The following is a 14,184-nucleotide window of genomic DNA, read 5'->3' as shown; positions in this document are numbered from 1 at the left end:
CATACTGTACAGGACTGTACAGCAGGAGTCAGGCACGTATACCTAAGAGCCACTTGAACTTATCTGATCAACCCAACAAATACTCCCGTCCATTTTCCCGAGAGACACTTAATAGAGATTAATGGGCATTACCATGGCACGTCAAACTTCTAAACATGCAAAAAAAACAGATTACTGGGTCAGATATGTGAAATATCCTGAATTCATTGTAAATTAGTCAGCCATCATTTTCATTCCAACATAATTTCCTATGTAAAGAGTGATGAAAAGTTCTGCTGCCCAATTTCATTTTGAACAATTTTGGACCATTTTACTGTCCCTTTGACTATTTGAAGAAGAAAGTTTGCGATTTCACCAGAACTGCCAAACTTGTACAGAGTAAACATCAAGTCCTGTGTCAATCTGAATTGACTTTGATGGCAATGATCCCACCACCAAGTAGGACTTTCAGGGAAAATAAACAGGTTGAGCATATGAAAGCAGATGCGCTGGGAGCTGAAAAGGAGGCAACATTGAAGTGCATAGAGCCCACATTGAAATCAGGTATGGTTTTTGTTTTTTTTAAATGGGAAAAGATGTGGAAGTTCTTGATCTCACCCAGTATATGATTCATTTTAATGTAACTCAAAATGCTGGAAAGCAGCAGTAGAGTTTATGTGCTTCCACTTTCTAAAAGGAGTCTCTTGTTCACTGGTTCATCTTTTTACTTCAACAGTTAAATCAGTACAATTCTGTTCAACTTCAGCTGTGTTGTAATATGTATTTTATTTTTTATTTAAAGACCAAAGATTGTAATACTGACACTAAAAAGTGCAGCTTTGCGATCATCAAAGTAGGGCATCCTTGTATATATGAAATACACAAAACCCACATAGAAGCGCCACAGCAGTTTAGTCATTTATACAAGGACGGAGATAAAAGTTGTACATGCCCAGATTGTAAACAAACAAGAGTCAGTAGGAATAATATACATTCCCAAGAGCCACATGGTGCCATTTTTAAATGTAGGGAAGATAAGCTCATCATCATCGTCGTCGTTTATTTATATAGCACTTTAAAAACACACCTGGTAGACCAAAGTGCTGTACAATACAAATATAAATATAGTAATAAAATAGCAAAAACCAGACATAGCAATAAAATTAATGAAAATGTCAGTTACCCACAGAGTTAAAAGCCAGGGAATAAAAATAGGTTTTTAATCTGGACTTAAAAACTGGCACTGATGTAGCTTGTCTAATATGGAGAGGAGGTTATTCCAAAGCATCGGAGCTGCAACAGAGAATGGTCAGTCTCCTCTAAGTTTCAGCCTTGACTTAGGGACTGAAAGCAACAGCTTCTCAGCTGACCGAAGCGAACGAATGGGGACATGGGCCTCAACAAATCAGACAAATAAACAGGTGCAGACCATTTATAGATTTAAAAACCAATAAAAGGACTAGTTGCAAGCGTGACAAAGTGCCCTGCCCAACCCCTATTAAAAGAGAATTGCAATAATCTAAACGTGAAGTAATAAAGGCATGAATAACACTTTCCAAGTCACGCTTGGAAAGAAAGGGCTTAACCTTCGATAAACGTCTGAGGTGATAGAATGCTGATTTTACCACCCCGTTTACATGACCATCAAAGGTAAGTGCAGAATCAATTTTTACTCCGAGATTTGTGATCGAACTCTTTAAATGGAAGTCAAAGCGGCAAGATCAACATCTGGAGCGTCAGAAACACGATTTGGGACAAATAAGATCGCTTCCGTCTTATGATCATTAAAATGTAAAACGTTTTTTGCCACCATGCTTTAACATCACTAAGGCAGTCAAGCAGAGGTCGACTTGGGAGACTATCTGAATGACTAAAAGGTAAATAAAGCTGGCAGTCATCTGCATGTAGATGGAATGACACTATGTTTTTGAAATATTGCGCCAAGAGGCAAAAGATACAGTGCAAACAATAATGGCCCAAGAATAGATCCCTGTGGCACACCCCAAAGCAGAGGGGCCACAGGGGATGAAGCCGACCCCAACTTAACACAAAAGGTCCTGTTTGAGAGATAAGATTTTAACCACAACAGTGCTGAACCAGAAATTCCCACACAGTGCTGTAAGCGGGAGATCAGCAAATCGTGATCCACTGTGTCGAATGCAGCAGTCATGTCCAAGAAGACCAGCACTGCATATTTACCATGGTCTGTCGCTATCAGAACATCATTCATAACTTTTACGAGGGCTGTCTCCGTACTGTGAAATGGCTTAAAGCCGGACTGAAAGATTTCCGACAATTGAGAGTCATTCAAATAGTCCATCAACTGAGTATAAACAATCCTTTCCAGGATCTTACTAAGAAAGGGAAGTGTGAAAGGGAATGTGTCTAAAATTTTACATGACTGAACTGTCAAAGCCTGGTTTCTTAAGTAAAGGATGTATGACTGCATGCTTAAGCTCCTTAGGTACTTGACCAGACAAAAAACTAGTATTAATAATGTTCGGAATGTGTGGTCTGATGGTAGGAAATACCTTTTTGAGAAAACTGGGAGGAACGTCATTTGGAGAGCCACATGGGATTAGCTGACTAATCCTCTATATTTCCTGTTTTCTTCATCGCTTTAGATGTTATAGATCTTATTGGGTGTGGGTATGCGTGAGTTTGACAGTTTTGTTAAACTCTGCAGCTAATTGCTGCTCATTGTACAGTCGGAATTGTCTGTTAAGGGAACACTTAGCAGAGCATGTGAACAAACTGAAAGTTTAGCTGAAAAGAGGTCAGATCAGAGTGATACTGTTACAGTATTTCCTTAGAGTCCCTTGTCCCTTATTTCTCACTTCACTTCTCCTGGCTAAACTTTTATAGTAAAGGGAGAAAAATACACACAAAATTAAACAAAAGTTGAGCCAAAACTCTGATAAAGACAGCTGACCTGCTGAAGGCTGGCAGCTGGAGCAAAAAGCCAAAAAGCTTGGGGGTTTCCTTCAGCTTGAGGTGGGGGTCAGCAGTGGCAGGAAACATGGTATTTTTTATTCTTAACTGCCAAAGGAACAGACTTGAGGTTTGAGTTGCAGTTAAGTGCAGTTACTGAGTTTTCATGTGCGCCCACTGTTAAATCCTGCTGTCTCAGTGAGTACAAGAAGAAATATCCTGAATGACCAACTGTAACCTGCAATTTGCTAAGATACTGCATCGGTGACTTCAAGAAATTTAACAGCCCAGGATTCTAACAAAACAGATTGGCTGTTTGGGAGAACAAAGCAGAGCTGGACTCCGGTCAGCCGATCAGCCTGACGCCTGCCAGACCACCGGCTCCGAGACCTGAATGAGAAGCAGGTGGGAGGTCTGGGCATCCGGGGAAGGTGAGGAGACAGGCTGACTTTCAATTAAAGAGGGCTGACAGAAAAAAGTTATTAGCAACTGAGGCACAATATGCTTTTTTACCAGGCTGCAAAGAGTGGGTCTTTTTCTCACTTAATCATTTCAAATACAAAAAGTGCTAAAGTTCAAAAATAATTTCTGATGTAACTTCTCAGTCTGAGGCAACATCTTTACATTAAAATCAATTAATTATATAAAAACAGAAAATGACATTATCAACCAACTAGTTCCAATTTTCTCTGAATTGAGACAAAAAGCACAGAAATAAGGAATACTCAAGTTGTCTCATAGATATAAAAAAGGAAATAAGACAAGGAAAGACGAGGAAAATCCTCCTAAATCATCTGAAGCAAGACGTTATCAGCTGAACACACTGCTGTGAAGTGTGTGTGATGAGCGGTACTACAATGTCCTTCCCCTGTGGACAGCAGGAAGCTGAGAAGCGTGCAGGCAGGCAGGCAGACACTTGGGTCAGGTCCAAGAGGAAGTATGTGGGACATGTTGAAACTGGATGAAATGTGCTTCATCTAAATTATATACAACAAACTTTCCTCAGTCCATCCCTTCTACTGTTTCCTTTCTTGGTTTGTCCCTCCCTTTACTTTGAAACTGGTGATTTCATCAGAAACGCAAAAACTTAAAGCCGTTCATCAGCGCAATCACAGGGAGAAGTGCACGAGTGCTTTCTCACACGAACGCAAAGAGGTGTGACATGCTAAGCTGCCATTATAGACAGATAAGCTATATAATACTGTTTTGTTCCATTCTATGATTATAAGCCACTTTCTAATGGCGTACACATATATCTGCTAATTGGATTAACAGTGTCTTTAGTAAGTGGCATTTGGGCTTTGTGGTAGTATTTGAATAAAGATGATTACATGTGGTGTATACACCAGAAAACAGACATCTTAGGATTGAAATTATGTGTCTGTGGGTGTAAAATCAAACCCACCCTCCTCTTCAGGCGATCCCTCTCCTTCAGAGTCAGTGTGTCAGCCTTGGCAATGACTGGGACTATATTGACTTTGCTGTGGATGGCCTTCATAAACTCCACATCTAGTGGTTTTAGACTGGGGAAAGAAGGAAAAACAAAGAGGGCAATTAGGACACAGTGAAAAACTGTTTTGAAATGACAAAAATGATAAATAATAATAATAATGATAAACTTTATTTATAAAGCACACTTAAAAACCAAGAGTATGCCAAGGTGCTTAACAAGTAAAATAGAGTATATGAGGAGGATAATAGAAATAGGACCAAAGCAAGTACTAAATATGGAAGCAGATAACTGTCACTAATACATAGGAAAGCAACAGGTACAGAGCAAACAAGAATTTAAATGAGCATAAAAGTGCGTGATATAAAATCATAAAAGAAATATTAACTAGAGGGAAAGGCAAGATTGAATAAGTGGGTTTTTAATCGTGATTTGAACAGTGCAATGGAATCAGATGCGCGGAGGTCGAGAGGAAGGGTGTTCCACAGTACCGGGGCAGCCAGAGCAAACGCACGGTCACCCCGAGACTTCAGTCGAGATCTGGGTTGGGTCAGAAGTAGTTGAGTGGCAGATCTGAGTGTTCTAGCAGGAGTATGTGGTTTGAGAAGTTCACTAAGATAACTTGGCGCTAATTTATTAATAGTTTTGAAAGTAAGAAGTAATATTTTAAATTGAATACGGTACTTTATGGGCAGCCAATGCAGGCTAGCTAGGACAGGGGTAATATGGCAAAATTTCCTAAAATTGGACAAGGAATAACTGCCTTTCACAGCATATGACAGTACTGAGAAACAAAGCAGAACTGAAATGTGTAAAAGGAACTCAAGTTAATCAAAAACGCTAATGCTAAAGATGTCATAAACAGCAAGAGTTGTGTAGTTTTGAAATACCCAAATTAAGGAAGTTCTGTTTTAGAACCACCAAACATGATTAAAAGTAGTGTGTTAAGTACAAGTCAGCTCATTTCTGGTGTCTTTAGTGTTGTGTCTGTGCTTACTTACCCATGTCCAAACGGAGAAATGAAGTAGAAGCAGCAATGCACTCTGTTGTCCACTATGTGTCTTCGATTCAGCCCACTCTCATCATGGAGGTATCGTTCAAATTGATTGTCGATGTACTGGATGATGGTCTTAAAACTGAAATCAAATACAGAACATCCCATCCCCCCAAAAAACATTTATCTGCACCAGTAAGGAATTTGTTAGTTTTAATACACAACTTATTTTCACTCCAAGTTAGATTTTCTCATACACAAAGAGCAGGTTAGAGCTGTAAAACACCTGTCATTAGGTTAGAAGGGTCAAAGTGAAGAAATAGTTTCTCAGAATAAGGCCAGGACATACTTCCACTGAATTGAACACACAGGATGATATAGATCTTCAGAAACCTGCTTTAACTCCCACAAAAACCCTTTAGAGTGTAGTTTTACATGTCAGGCAATAGATCACAGATATTATAAATCCTCCCGGTTTATGACTGAATGAATAGGTCATTTCCAGTTGAAGGGGTTTATGTCCCTGTAAGAGCTGGAAATTCAATGGAATCAACTTAAAATGAAAGGTTTTGTTGCTGTAATTGGCACACCATCTCAACCTCCCTAACAACAGCAGTGTTACTTTTTTAAAAAAAAAAAGGAAAGCAGCCATTTTCACACCATCTGTTTCTGACTCATAAGATAAAAAAATGTAGCTGATGGGTGCAGTTTTATATCTTCTAGCCAAACAGTCAAATATGAAAATCAACTTGTAGAATGAACATCATTCCTATTTCTATCAGTGTTAAACAAAGCAACCAAACATACATAACGTTAATGTTTAATCATACTATTCCATCAGTTTTAACTTTTACCTCTTTACCTTCTCTCAGTTCAGTAGTCTAAACTAGCGGTCCCCAACCCCCGGACCGGCACCGGTCCATGAGTCGTTTGGTACCGGGATGTGAGAGTTGTGAAAGTTATGGTTTTCAGGGTTTTGATTGTTTTTTTATCGTTATTTTTTATCTTTTTTTTTTTTATCATTTTTATCGTTAACTCTGTTTCCCTGGGTCTTTTCCCATGTGTTATGAATAAATCTTCCTTTTTTTTGGTACCAGTACTGGTTTTATTTTGTTGTATTTATCCGCGACACCTTAAAGGCCGGTCCGTGAAAATACTGTCGGACATGAACCAGTCCGTGGCGCAAAAAAGGTAGGGGACGGCTGGTCTAAACTGTTGTCTGAAATTTACTCTTCGTCTTTAATTTCTAAATAGCTCTTAAAATTTGGTTTCATTTACCTACCATTTAATATTCATAATCTAAATGCTAAAAAAGTGGCACACAAATCTTGTAGAAAGAAATGAAAGGTAAGTGAAGATACGTTTCCTTTTATTAAGTGTGGAGTTGTTATGAAGAGGACCCAAGAATGTAGAAATACAGCTATGCCAGCACAATTAACAGGAAACGTATCCTGGACAGAGAGCCCACGTTGACAGTAGGACGCCCCACAAGTAAGCACACATACCGACACATTACAGACGCATACACACATAATAGGAGACACGGAGAATGCAGGGGGAGGAGAGGTAAGAAATAAGGAGCCTGAGACAAAACTTGGAAAAAAAAGGTGCATCGGGGACAGGTGGGGAGGATAGGAGATCACGCTGCACACGTCTCAAGTTGTTCTAACTCCCCCACAACAACAAAAACAACATAACAAAAACACACCAGTCCTGGCTGTTGATGGCATCGCCGTATCCAGGAGTGTCAACTACAGTGAGACGAAGCTTCACTCCCCTTTCTTCGATCTCCACTGTTGATGCCTCAATCTGCACTGTCCGCTCAATCTTCTCTGTTAAAACAAATCATAAGAAAAATTACACCAGATTTGGCCCAAACCGCCGGTTTTGCCATATAAGAGTGATATGTGTTTTCTGAACTGTGAGGGCCTGGATAATTGTTTTCAAGCTAGAGCCCAAGTCCTAATCTAAGTCAAGTCATAAGTAGGGCAGGGTCACATTTTGAGACTGCAGCATTCTCAGCATTCCACTTGAAATAACACTTTGCTGGAGACATTGCAGTAGGCCTTTTTTAATATTAAAAAGTGTGTGTGTGTGTGTGTGTGTGTGTGTGTGTGTGTGTGTGTGTGTGTGTGTGTGTGTGTGTGTGTACACATACCTGCAGCACCAGGGATGTAACGTTCAGGGTAGAGATCAGTGAGAAACAGGCTGTTTATCAATGTGGATTTGCCCAAACCAGACTCCCCTGAAAAATAGAGACTAAACTATAAATCTGTACTTTCAAGAGAAAACATATGGAGTACTTCAAACCTTTTCTGGTATGCCCACTTTGAAACTTGAGCACTCGACCACTCACCTACAACCATGAGGGTAAATTCAAACCCTTTTTTCACTGATTTCCGGTGCACTTGGTTAGGCAGGTTAGCAAACCCTACATAACCTGCAGCATCTGGAAACTGTAGCACAAGAAAAACAAATAGGATCAGAAACTACAAAAAATAAGCTGCAAACTAGTCAGAAGTATATGTGATGTTTTGCATTTAGGTGATAGCATAGTATAACTATGTTACATGACATTTTTCTGCTTATTTCTTTCATCTGATAAATCCTCTAAACTCCTGCCTCATCATTTTATGAAGTCTAGGTGTACAGTTGAAGTGTATAAGAGAGAGATTGATGATGATACATATCACTGAGAAACTTTAAACACACAATAAAGCCAAGCCATGAAACAGTTGCATTTAAACAGGATATCCTCTGTGGATGCTTGTGAAGGCGTGTGTGTTAGAGATTACAAGTACCATGGCCCTTAATCACCAGATCCTTATTAGAAAACCACCCACCAAAAATCTGCATAGTTTAATCTAAACTGTGATGTGAGGAAATTTCTGACATTTACTCACCTTTCCTTTCTCTCCAGACTGAGACATCGCTACTGTTTATGTGATGTCTGTCAAGCCTGTAGGAGAGGGAAAAAAGAGTGGTAAATGACATGTCCTGCTGCGACCCATTGTAATGATTCAGATAACTTTTATGCATCATAAATATCTATTCAGTTGAACAATACATATATGTACACACACACACACACACACACACACACACACAACTTTTCACTCTGTAAAAGTTGTATCCAGCAAATTAATAATAACATTTTGTGTAGCCTATAAGCTCAACGAGGCCTTTGTTTTTCCTTATGTTTTAAAATTTTATTGCTGTTGTGACTTACACGGTTACACCCTTATGGTTAAATCAGTTGTTCAAGTTTAAGCCTGAAAAAACACTGATATCTGTTAAACCACCATAAAATAAGTGACATATTTATACTGGATTTATGCTGCACAGCTGAAAAAAAACACCCATTTGACTTGAGTCTGCTTCAATTTTCTTATGAAAAACAAAATGTAAAAAAACAAACAAACAATTAAATCAACCAAATCATGAATGTAATCATTTAGTTTAAAATACTGATATAAATTTAAAAACATTATTTTGTGGAAAGCAACTGAAACAACTTTTTGAATAGAATAATTAATTGATGTTTTCAAGGTTTTAGAGCTGTGCTGTCACATTGATTTGTGGGATCCTAATAACCTCAGAGAGCTACAAAGAAAGGTGGCAAAAAAACCTGTAGCAACAGCAAAAACTTTGATATTTGACTATTTCTTTTTATACAATTAGAAAAATGCTACATTTATACCTTATATCTTTGCAAAAAGACCAAAACATGTAGTCCAAGTTCAGATGCCGATGGCCACACCATTGTTAACACTATCACTCTCACTGCAGACGTTATCAAATCTGCACAAGTAACTTCCCAGACTCTCATTAAGCTGTTACAGTATTGCCTGCTCATTGCTCCTGGCTCTCCCTATGACCCTGAGCAGACGACAGAGCAACAGCCTCATTTGATAAATTCGCTACATAATGAGTGAGCAGGAAGAACAGGCTCCATTTTATCACCAACACACTGGGAGTTGACAGGTGGAGTGTGATAAGCATTAGAAAGAGGCAGGCTCCTGTGTGTTGCCAAACGGAGATGCACTCTGGTTATGTAATCTTTGCCGGTGGAAAGACATGGCATGGGAACCTGATTTGACCGTGGCATTTGACAAACACATTTGTGGTCACCTGGGGAACCATTTCACGCTGTTAAATGTATTAGATGGTAGTTGGGAGTGGTCTGTATCTAGATCAAAGTGGGCAGCGATCTGTCCTGCTGACAGGGTGGTTTCACCAAGCACACAAGGAGAACAATGGCTGTTTATCCCTTTCGTTCCTGAAGCCTTTCCTATATAGGGCAGCTGGGCTTACAGAGAAGGGGAAACACGTGCCTGAACCCTGAAGACATTTTAAGACCAACCGCATGCAGGACAGTAAGGGGGGAGACTCAACCCATTTAGAATGGAGCAGTGCTGAATTAAGGTAAAGGGGCAATCCAAGTGATCAGAGACCATATGAGGCCTTGTCCTTAAATTCATCAACTTTAAAGCAATCTCCGTGGAAACCTTGAGTCCCTGGATTCATGTGGATGTTAACTGGATGAGTGCCATCTACATAAACATTGTCGCCAACCAAGCACTCAACAATAGCACTCCCTGATGACAACAGCCTCCTCCCTGCTGTCATACCACTGCTCTGAAATTGCTTGAATTACACTATAAAGAACCAGAAACCTGAATCCAGCCTCCAGTTCCCAGATACCAATCCAACCCATCTATGCAGCCTAGTTTCTGTTAGTTTAATTTCTGAGCCATAAAGAAAGGTAATTCTGTTAAAGCACAGAATGAGATGATAAACCAAAGACTTATGCTGCCGCTGACCCTCCAACATCTTTACACAGACTTTGTGGGTCTCAATTAGGACACTAATAAAAACATGACTAATGACTCAAGGCACCAACATTAAAAGACACCATGTGTACTCACACAATGGTGAGATGAATACACCCTCTAATATAATGGCATCACGTAATGCTTTGGAATGAGAAAGGATGACTGGAACAAGCTAAAGATTCAAAGATTCCAACCTACACTTTTGAGTTCCCAAGGATCTACTCTTTCAGACACAGAGGGCAACAAATCTCCCATTGGCCAAGCCCTGGTGGATCAGAGCTACTCTGGCTGCACCGGATGAATAAATACAAAATTAAATAAGTGGTTATAATAATCAAATCCATGACAGAATTTTGCTCAAGTCACCACTAAATACAGAGTGAAGAATTTGGAAACAGAAAACCACCTGCTTCTTGTTATTTTTGCAAGTACTGTTAAAAATTAAAAATGTTTCAGAAATTTGAATACATTAGGAGGACAGGAAAATTTAATAGACAGCCAATCAGCAGCCATACATCCTGAAAGAGTAGCAATATATTCAAGAATTCAGAAACGTTACCCTCATAGTGGCGCAAAGCATCAAAGTCAGTGAATGCAGCTTTCTGACCAAAACTGGTAGTGTTAGAATATCAGAGCCCTTTTTTTCCCCTAAGGAGGCTACTGAGAGCTAACCACTTTTACTAAGGTTTTAGTCTCGGAAACTGCATGACAGGCCAGCCAGCACATTGTGGAAACATAAATATTGCTGGCACAGTGCTGCCATGTTTGGAGTATGTACACATCACCCACAGTTTGAGGAAGGTTGAGCAAATCCCAATAGACACTACACACACTAAACACCGGGTGGGTGACACCATGGTTACACTCTATGGTCACAACTCATGACCTACAAAATCATTTGTTTCAGGCCTAAAAACACAACAAAGGCAGTTAATAATGTGTTTTTACAGTTAATGAGTATCTGAGTTAAAGCAGCAGCCCACACAAGTGCATTCAGTTGTGTTGCACACATACACACACTCTAAGTGTTATTCTTCTTCAGGCTCTGTGGGAACCAGCATTAGACCAGCAGCAGATTAATTAAACTGGTCCAATATCTCAGTTGTAATCTCTCAAAGACAACACTACAGGACAGACAGGCAGGAGGCACACTTCAATAATACGCTCTTAATAATGGCCATTTAATCGGCCAGGCTGCTGAGCTGCTTACATACACATACACACTGGCATCAGTGGGCCAGACATGGGGGAGATTAAACAGTTAGGGCCAAAAGGGAAAAATGCCACCTTAGAAAGCCAAAGTTGTTGGCATGTAATGCATTTACAGTTGATTTATTGGCTGGAGTGAAGCCACGAAGGACCAGCAATGCTAGAAGAACTATTCACCTTCCCTGACAGGCAGTGTCAAAGGTCTGCAGACTCGCTCTTCTTGGATTAAGGCCTCTCTGAACTTATTGAAAAAGATGAAACAATGATTTAACAATGTGGAGACTTTAAGAAGTCAGTGGCATAAGTACAAAAATGGTAAATTACTGGCAACTGATCAAAGCAACAGGAACCTCGGAGCAGCTGAGCATAATAAAGTGATGTTTGGCAAAAGACCTCCACACGTAGACAATACAACACACAGAGAAGGGGGCTTGACTGTAATTAAGCAGCCCTTGGGGGTCTGAAGGTAGGAATGGTGGGCCAAAGTGGTGTAATAAAGACATGACACAGGCTTTTAAGCTGTGGTTTTGGAAACACTTAAAAATATGAGCCCACAGAGAGGAAAAAAAGCCACAATTGGCGGAATAAGAAAGCCTTTCGACCACAGGCAAACCACCAGGACTGTTCATAACACACACAGAGTTTAAAGCTTAGGATGATTTATGACAATGAGGACAACATAGGAAATTACTGAAAACAAGTGGGAGCCATTCAGTAACAAAATATTATCTTTATAATACTCACCACTGCTGTACACTGGTGCAGAGTTAAAGGTGCAGGTAATATAACCTGTTCATTTCCATGCTCATTTCCTCCCATTAAACCTCCATAATAATATTTGTAGAAAGCCTTTTATCAAATCACAACACAAATTCCACACTGACTGATTGTAAAGTGCATTCATTTTTAAAATTTATTTCAAAAACATCACACTGCAAAACTACTTTCTCCAACATTAGAAAGCACTAATCTTCTCTATAGTTGTCTTACAATATACTCAGCCAATATTAGCCAATCAAAGATCTGTCTCTATACATCATATGCATAAAAACATCATGTAGAAAAAGATGTTTGGGTTCATTTAGAACTGTTGTAATTTTTCATCTGCAGCGGAGTATAATTACAGCCACAGGCCTTGGGGGCCGGTGTCCTGCAGGTTTTAGAGCTCACCCTGGGTCAACACACCTGAATCAAATGATTGGTTCATTACCAGGCCTGAACTGGAGGTAATTTAGCGATTTAAATCAGCTGTGTTAAATCAAGGACACATCTAAAACCTGCAGGACACCGGCCCTCGAGGCCTGGAGTTCGACACCTGTGGTATGAAAGATGGATGCAACTCCTGTAATGCCACCAACATAAAGTCACGAAGTCCTGTTAGGAAGCTTTGATGTTTTGAAACTGGAAGTTAATTGGCTAATAGCTTGAAAATTGCAAGGCTAATCCTCCTTTCTGACACTTAAAATCATCAAAATTAAAATTCTCTCTGTGTTTACTTAGGCCCATTTCCCCATAGACTACTGCAGGACGGATGTTTATCGGAAGTCTTTTTGACAGCCAACTACAATCAAGGGAAACTAACAGGCCTGCTGACATTTAGAAATGCTGCAGGTTTAAGGCTTAATTTTTCACACTCAAAAGGTTTGCATCTATTTCATACAACTGGTGGTGTAAAGTCATGCTGTGTATTCAAGGCAAGTTTCTAACTAGCTGTACATATAAAACAAACTGAAGAAACAACGTTTATTCTGGGTTTCAGCAACACAAAATAAAGAATCTCTTAATAAATGCAAGAATAAAACAAAAACCTCATCCAGATAAGCCTAAGCTTATGGATAACATGGGTAAATTAAACTTATGCCCTCAATATTTGAAACTTGAGGCATTCTTAATAATTTTTTTAAAAGTCAGGGATGGGGGACTCCACACCTCAAGTGCCGGTGTCCTGCAGGTTTTAGATATCACCCAGTCAACACACCTCAATCAAATGATTAGTTAATTACCAGAAAATAAGGAAAGGTATAGGTTACTTTAAAAACTTATAAACAAAATGTTTGTATTAATGTGGCAATCCACATTGATATAATTTGCTTATAATTTGTTTTGGTAACAAGACAACATTACTGGGTCAACTTATTATCTTCAAAAATGTGTCTGTTTAACTTTACATCAGTGTGTTTGGCAGTGTAGAAACTGCTAAAACTGTGTTCTCCTGGTTTTTTTTGTTCTGTTTTACTATTCAAATGGATCTTTTTTAGGACATTTCAAAAAGACATTATTGCAAAAAAAATTCACATTATGTAAAAACAAAAATCACATTTTGACACAAGTCCAGCTTAATTGAAAAGTATCCTATATTTCACATCAGCAGTACCCACAGTCCATTTGGCTCTGCTGGTGTGAATGAAGCTTTGCCTTTCCATTCACACCACAGCACAAAATGATCGGAAACATCCCTGTGTAGTTTCAAACAAACGTGATCCCTGTTGGACTGTGTTAGTGAGATAAAGTCGGAGGAAGGGGAAAGGTCAGAGAAAGGTGAAGGTCCTTGATTTGAGCCATGGGGCGTCTTTCATTACGGGAAGATGTTGTTCTTTTAATATCAAATTGATCTCTGTTCAGCTGGCCATAAAACCTACTTGTTTTCTGTAGTAAGGGGCAGCTGCCGCCTTGAGATTACAGCTTGCAGAGTCTGCCATAGTGCTCACCACTTAACAAGAAAGGAAGTGAAATATGCATGTTTTCACCCAGTCCAAAACACAACAAAGATGGATGACAATTCTTCA

General features: G+C 39.4%; 1 protein-coding gene across 1 annotated transcript in view; it reads right to left on the bottom strand.

Moving 5' to 3' along the window:
• LOC146562800 (septin-2) overlaps positions 1–14,184 on the bottom strand; it is a 29,745-nt gene that overhangs the window by 14,292 nt on the left and 1,269 nt on the right. Inside the window, exons 3-8 of the mRNA XM_085294992.1 lie at positions 8,258–8,313; positions 7,711–7,810; positions 7,513–7,599; positions 7,063–7,186; positions 5,362–5,496; positions 4,316–4,433 (exon numbers count right to left, since the gene is read on the bottom strand). Of these exons, the coding sequence (XP_085151118.1) occupies positions 4,316–4,433; positions 5,362–5,496; positions 7,063–7,186; positions 7,513–7,599; positions 7,711–7,810; positions 8,258–8,284 (591 nt within the window). The 5' untranslated portion in view covers positions 8,285–8,313. The remainder of the gene's footprint in view (positions 1–4,315; positions 4,434–5,361; positions 5,497–7,062; positions 7,187–7,512; positions 7,600–7,710; positions 7,811–8,257; positions 8,314–14,184) is intronic.

This window comes from Mchenga conophoros, linkage group LG12 (assembly GCF_057382185.1).
Source record: "Mchenga conophoros isolate Kocher_MC1m ecotype Shallow Benthic linkage group LG12, M_conophoros_male_GT1.1, whole genome shotgun sequence".
Lineage (NCBI taxonomy): Eukaryota > Metazoa > Chordata > Actinopteri > Cichliformes > Cichlidae > Mchenga > Mchenga conophoros.
The sequence above is the reverse complement of the archived record's forward strand: the minus strand, read 5'-3'. Positions and strand labels throughout refer to the sequence as shown.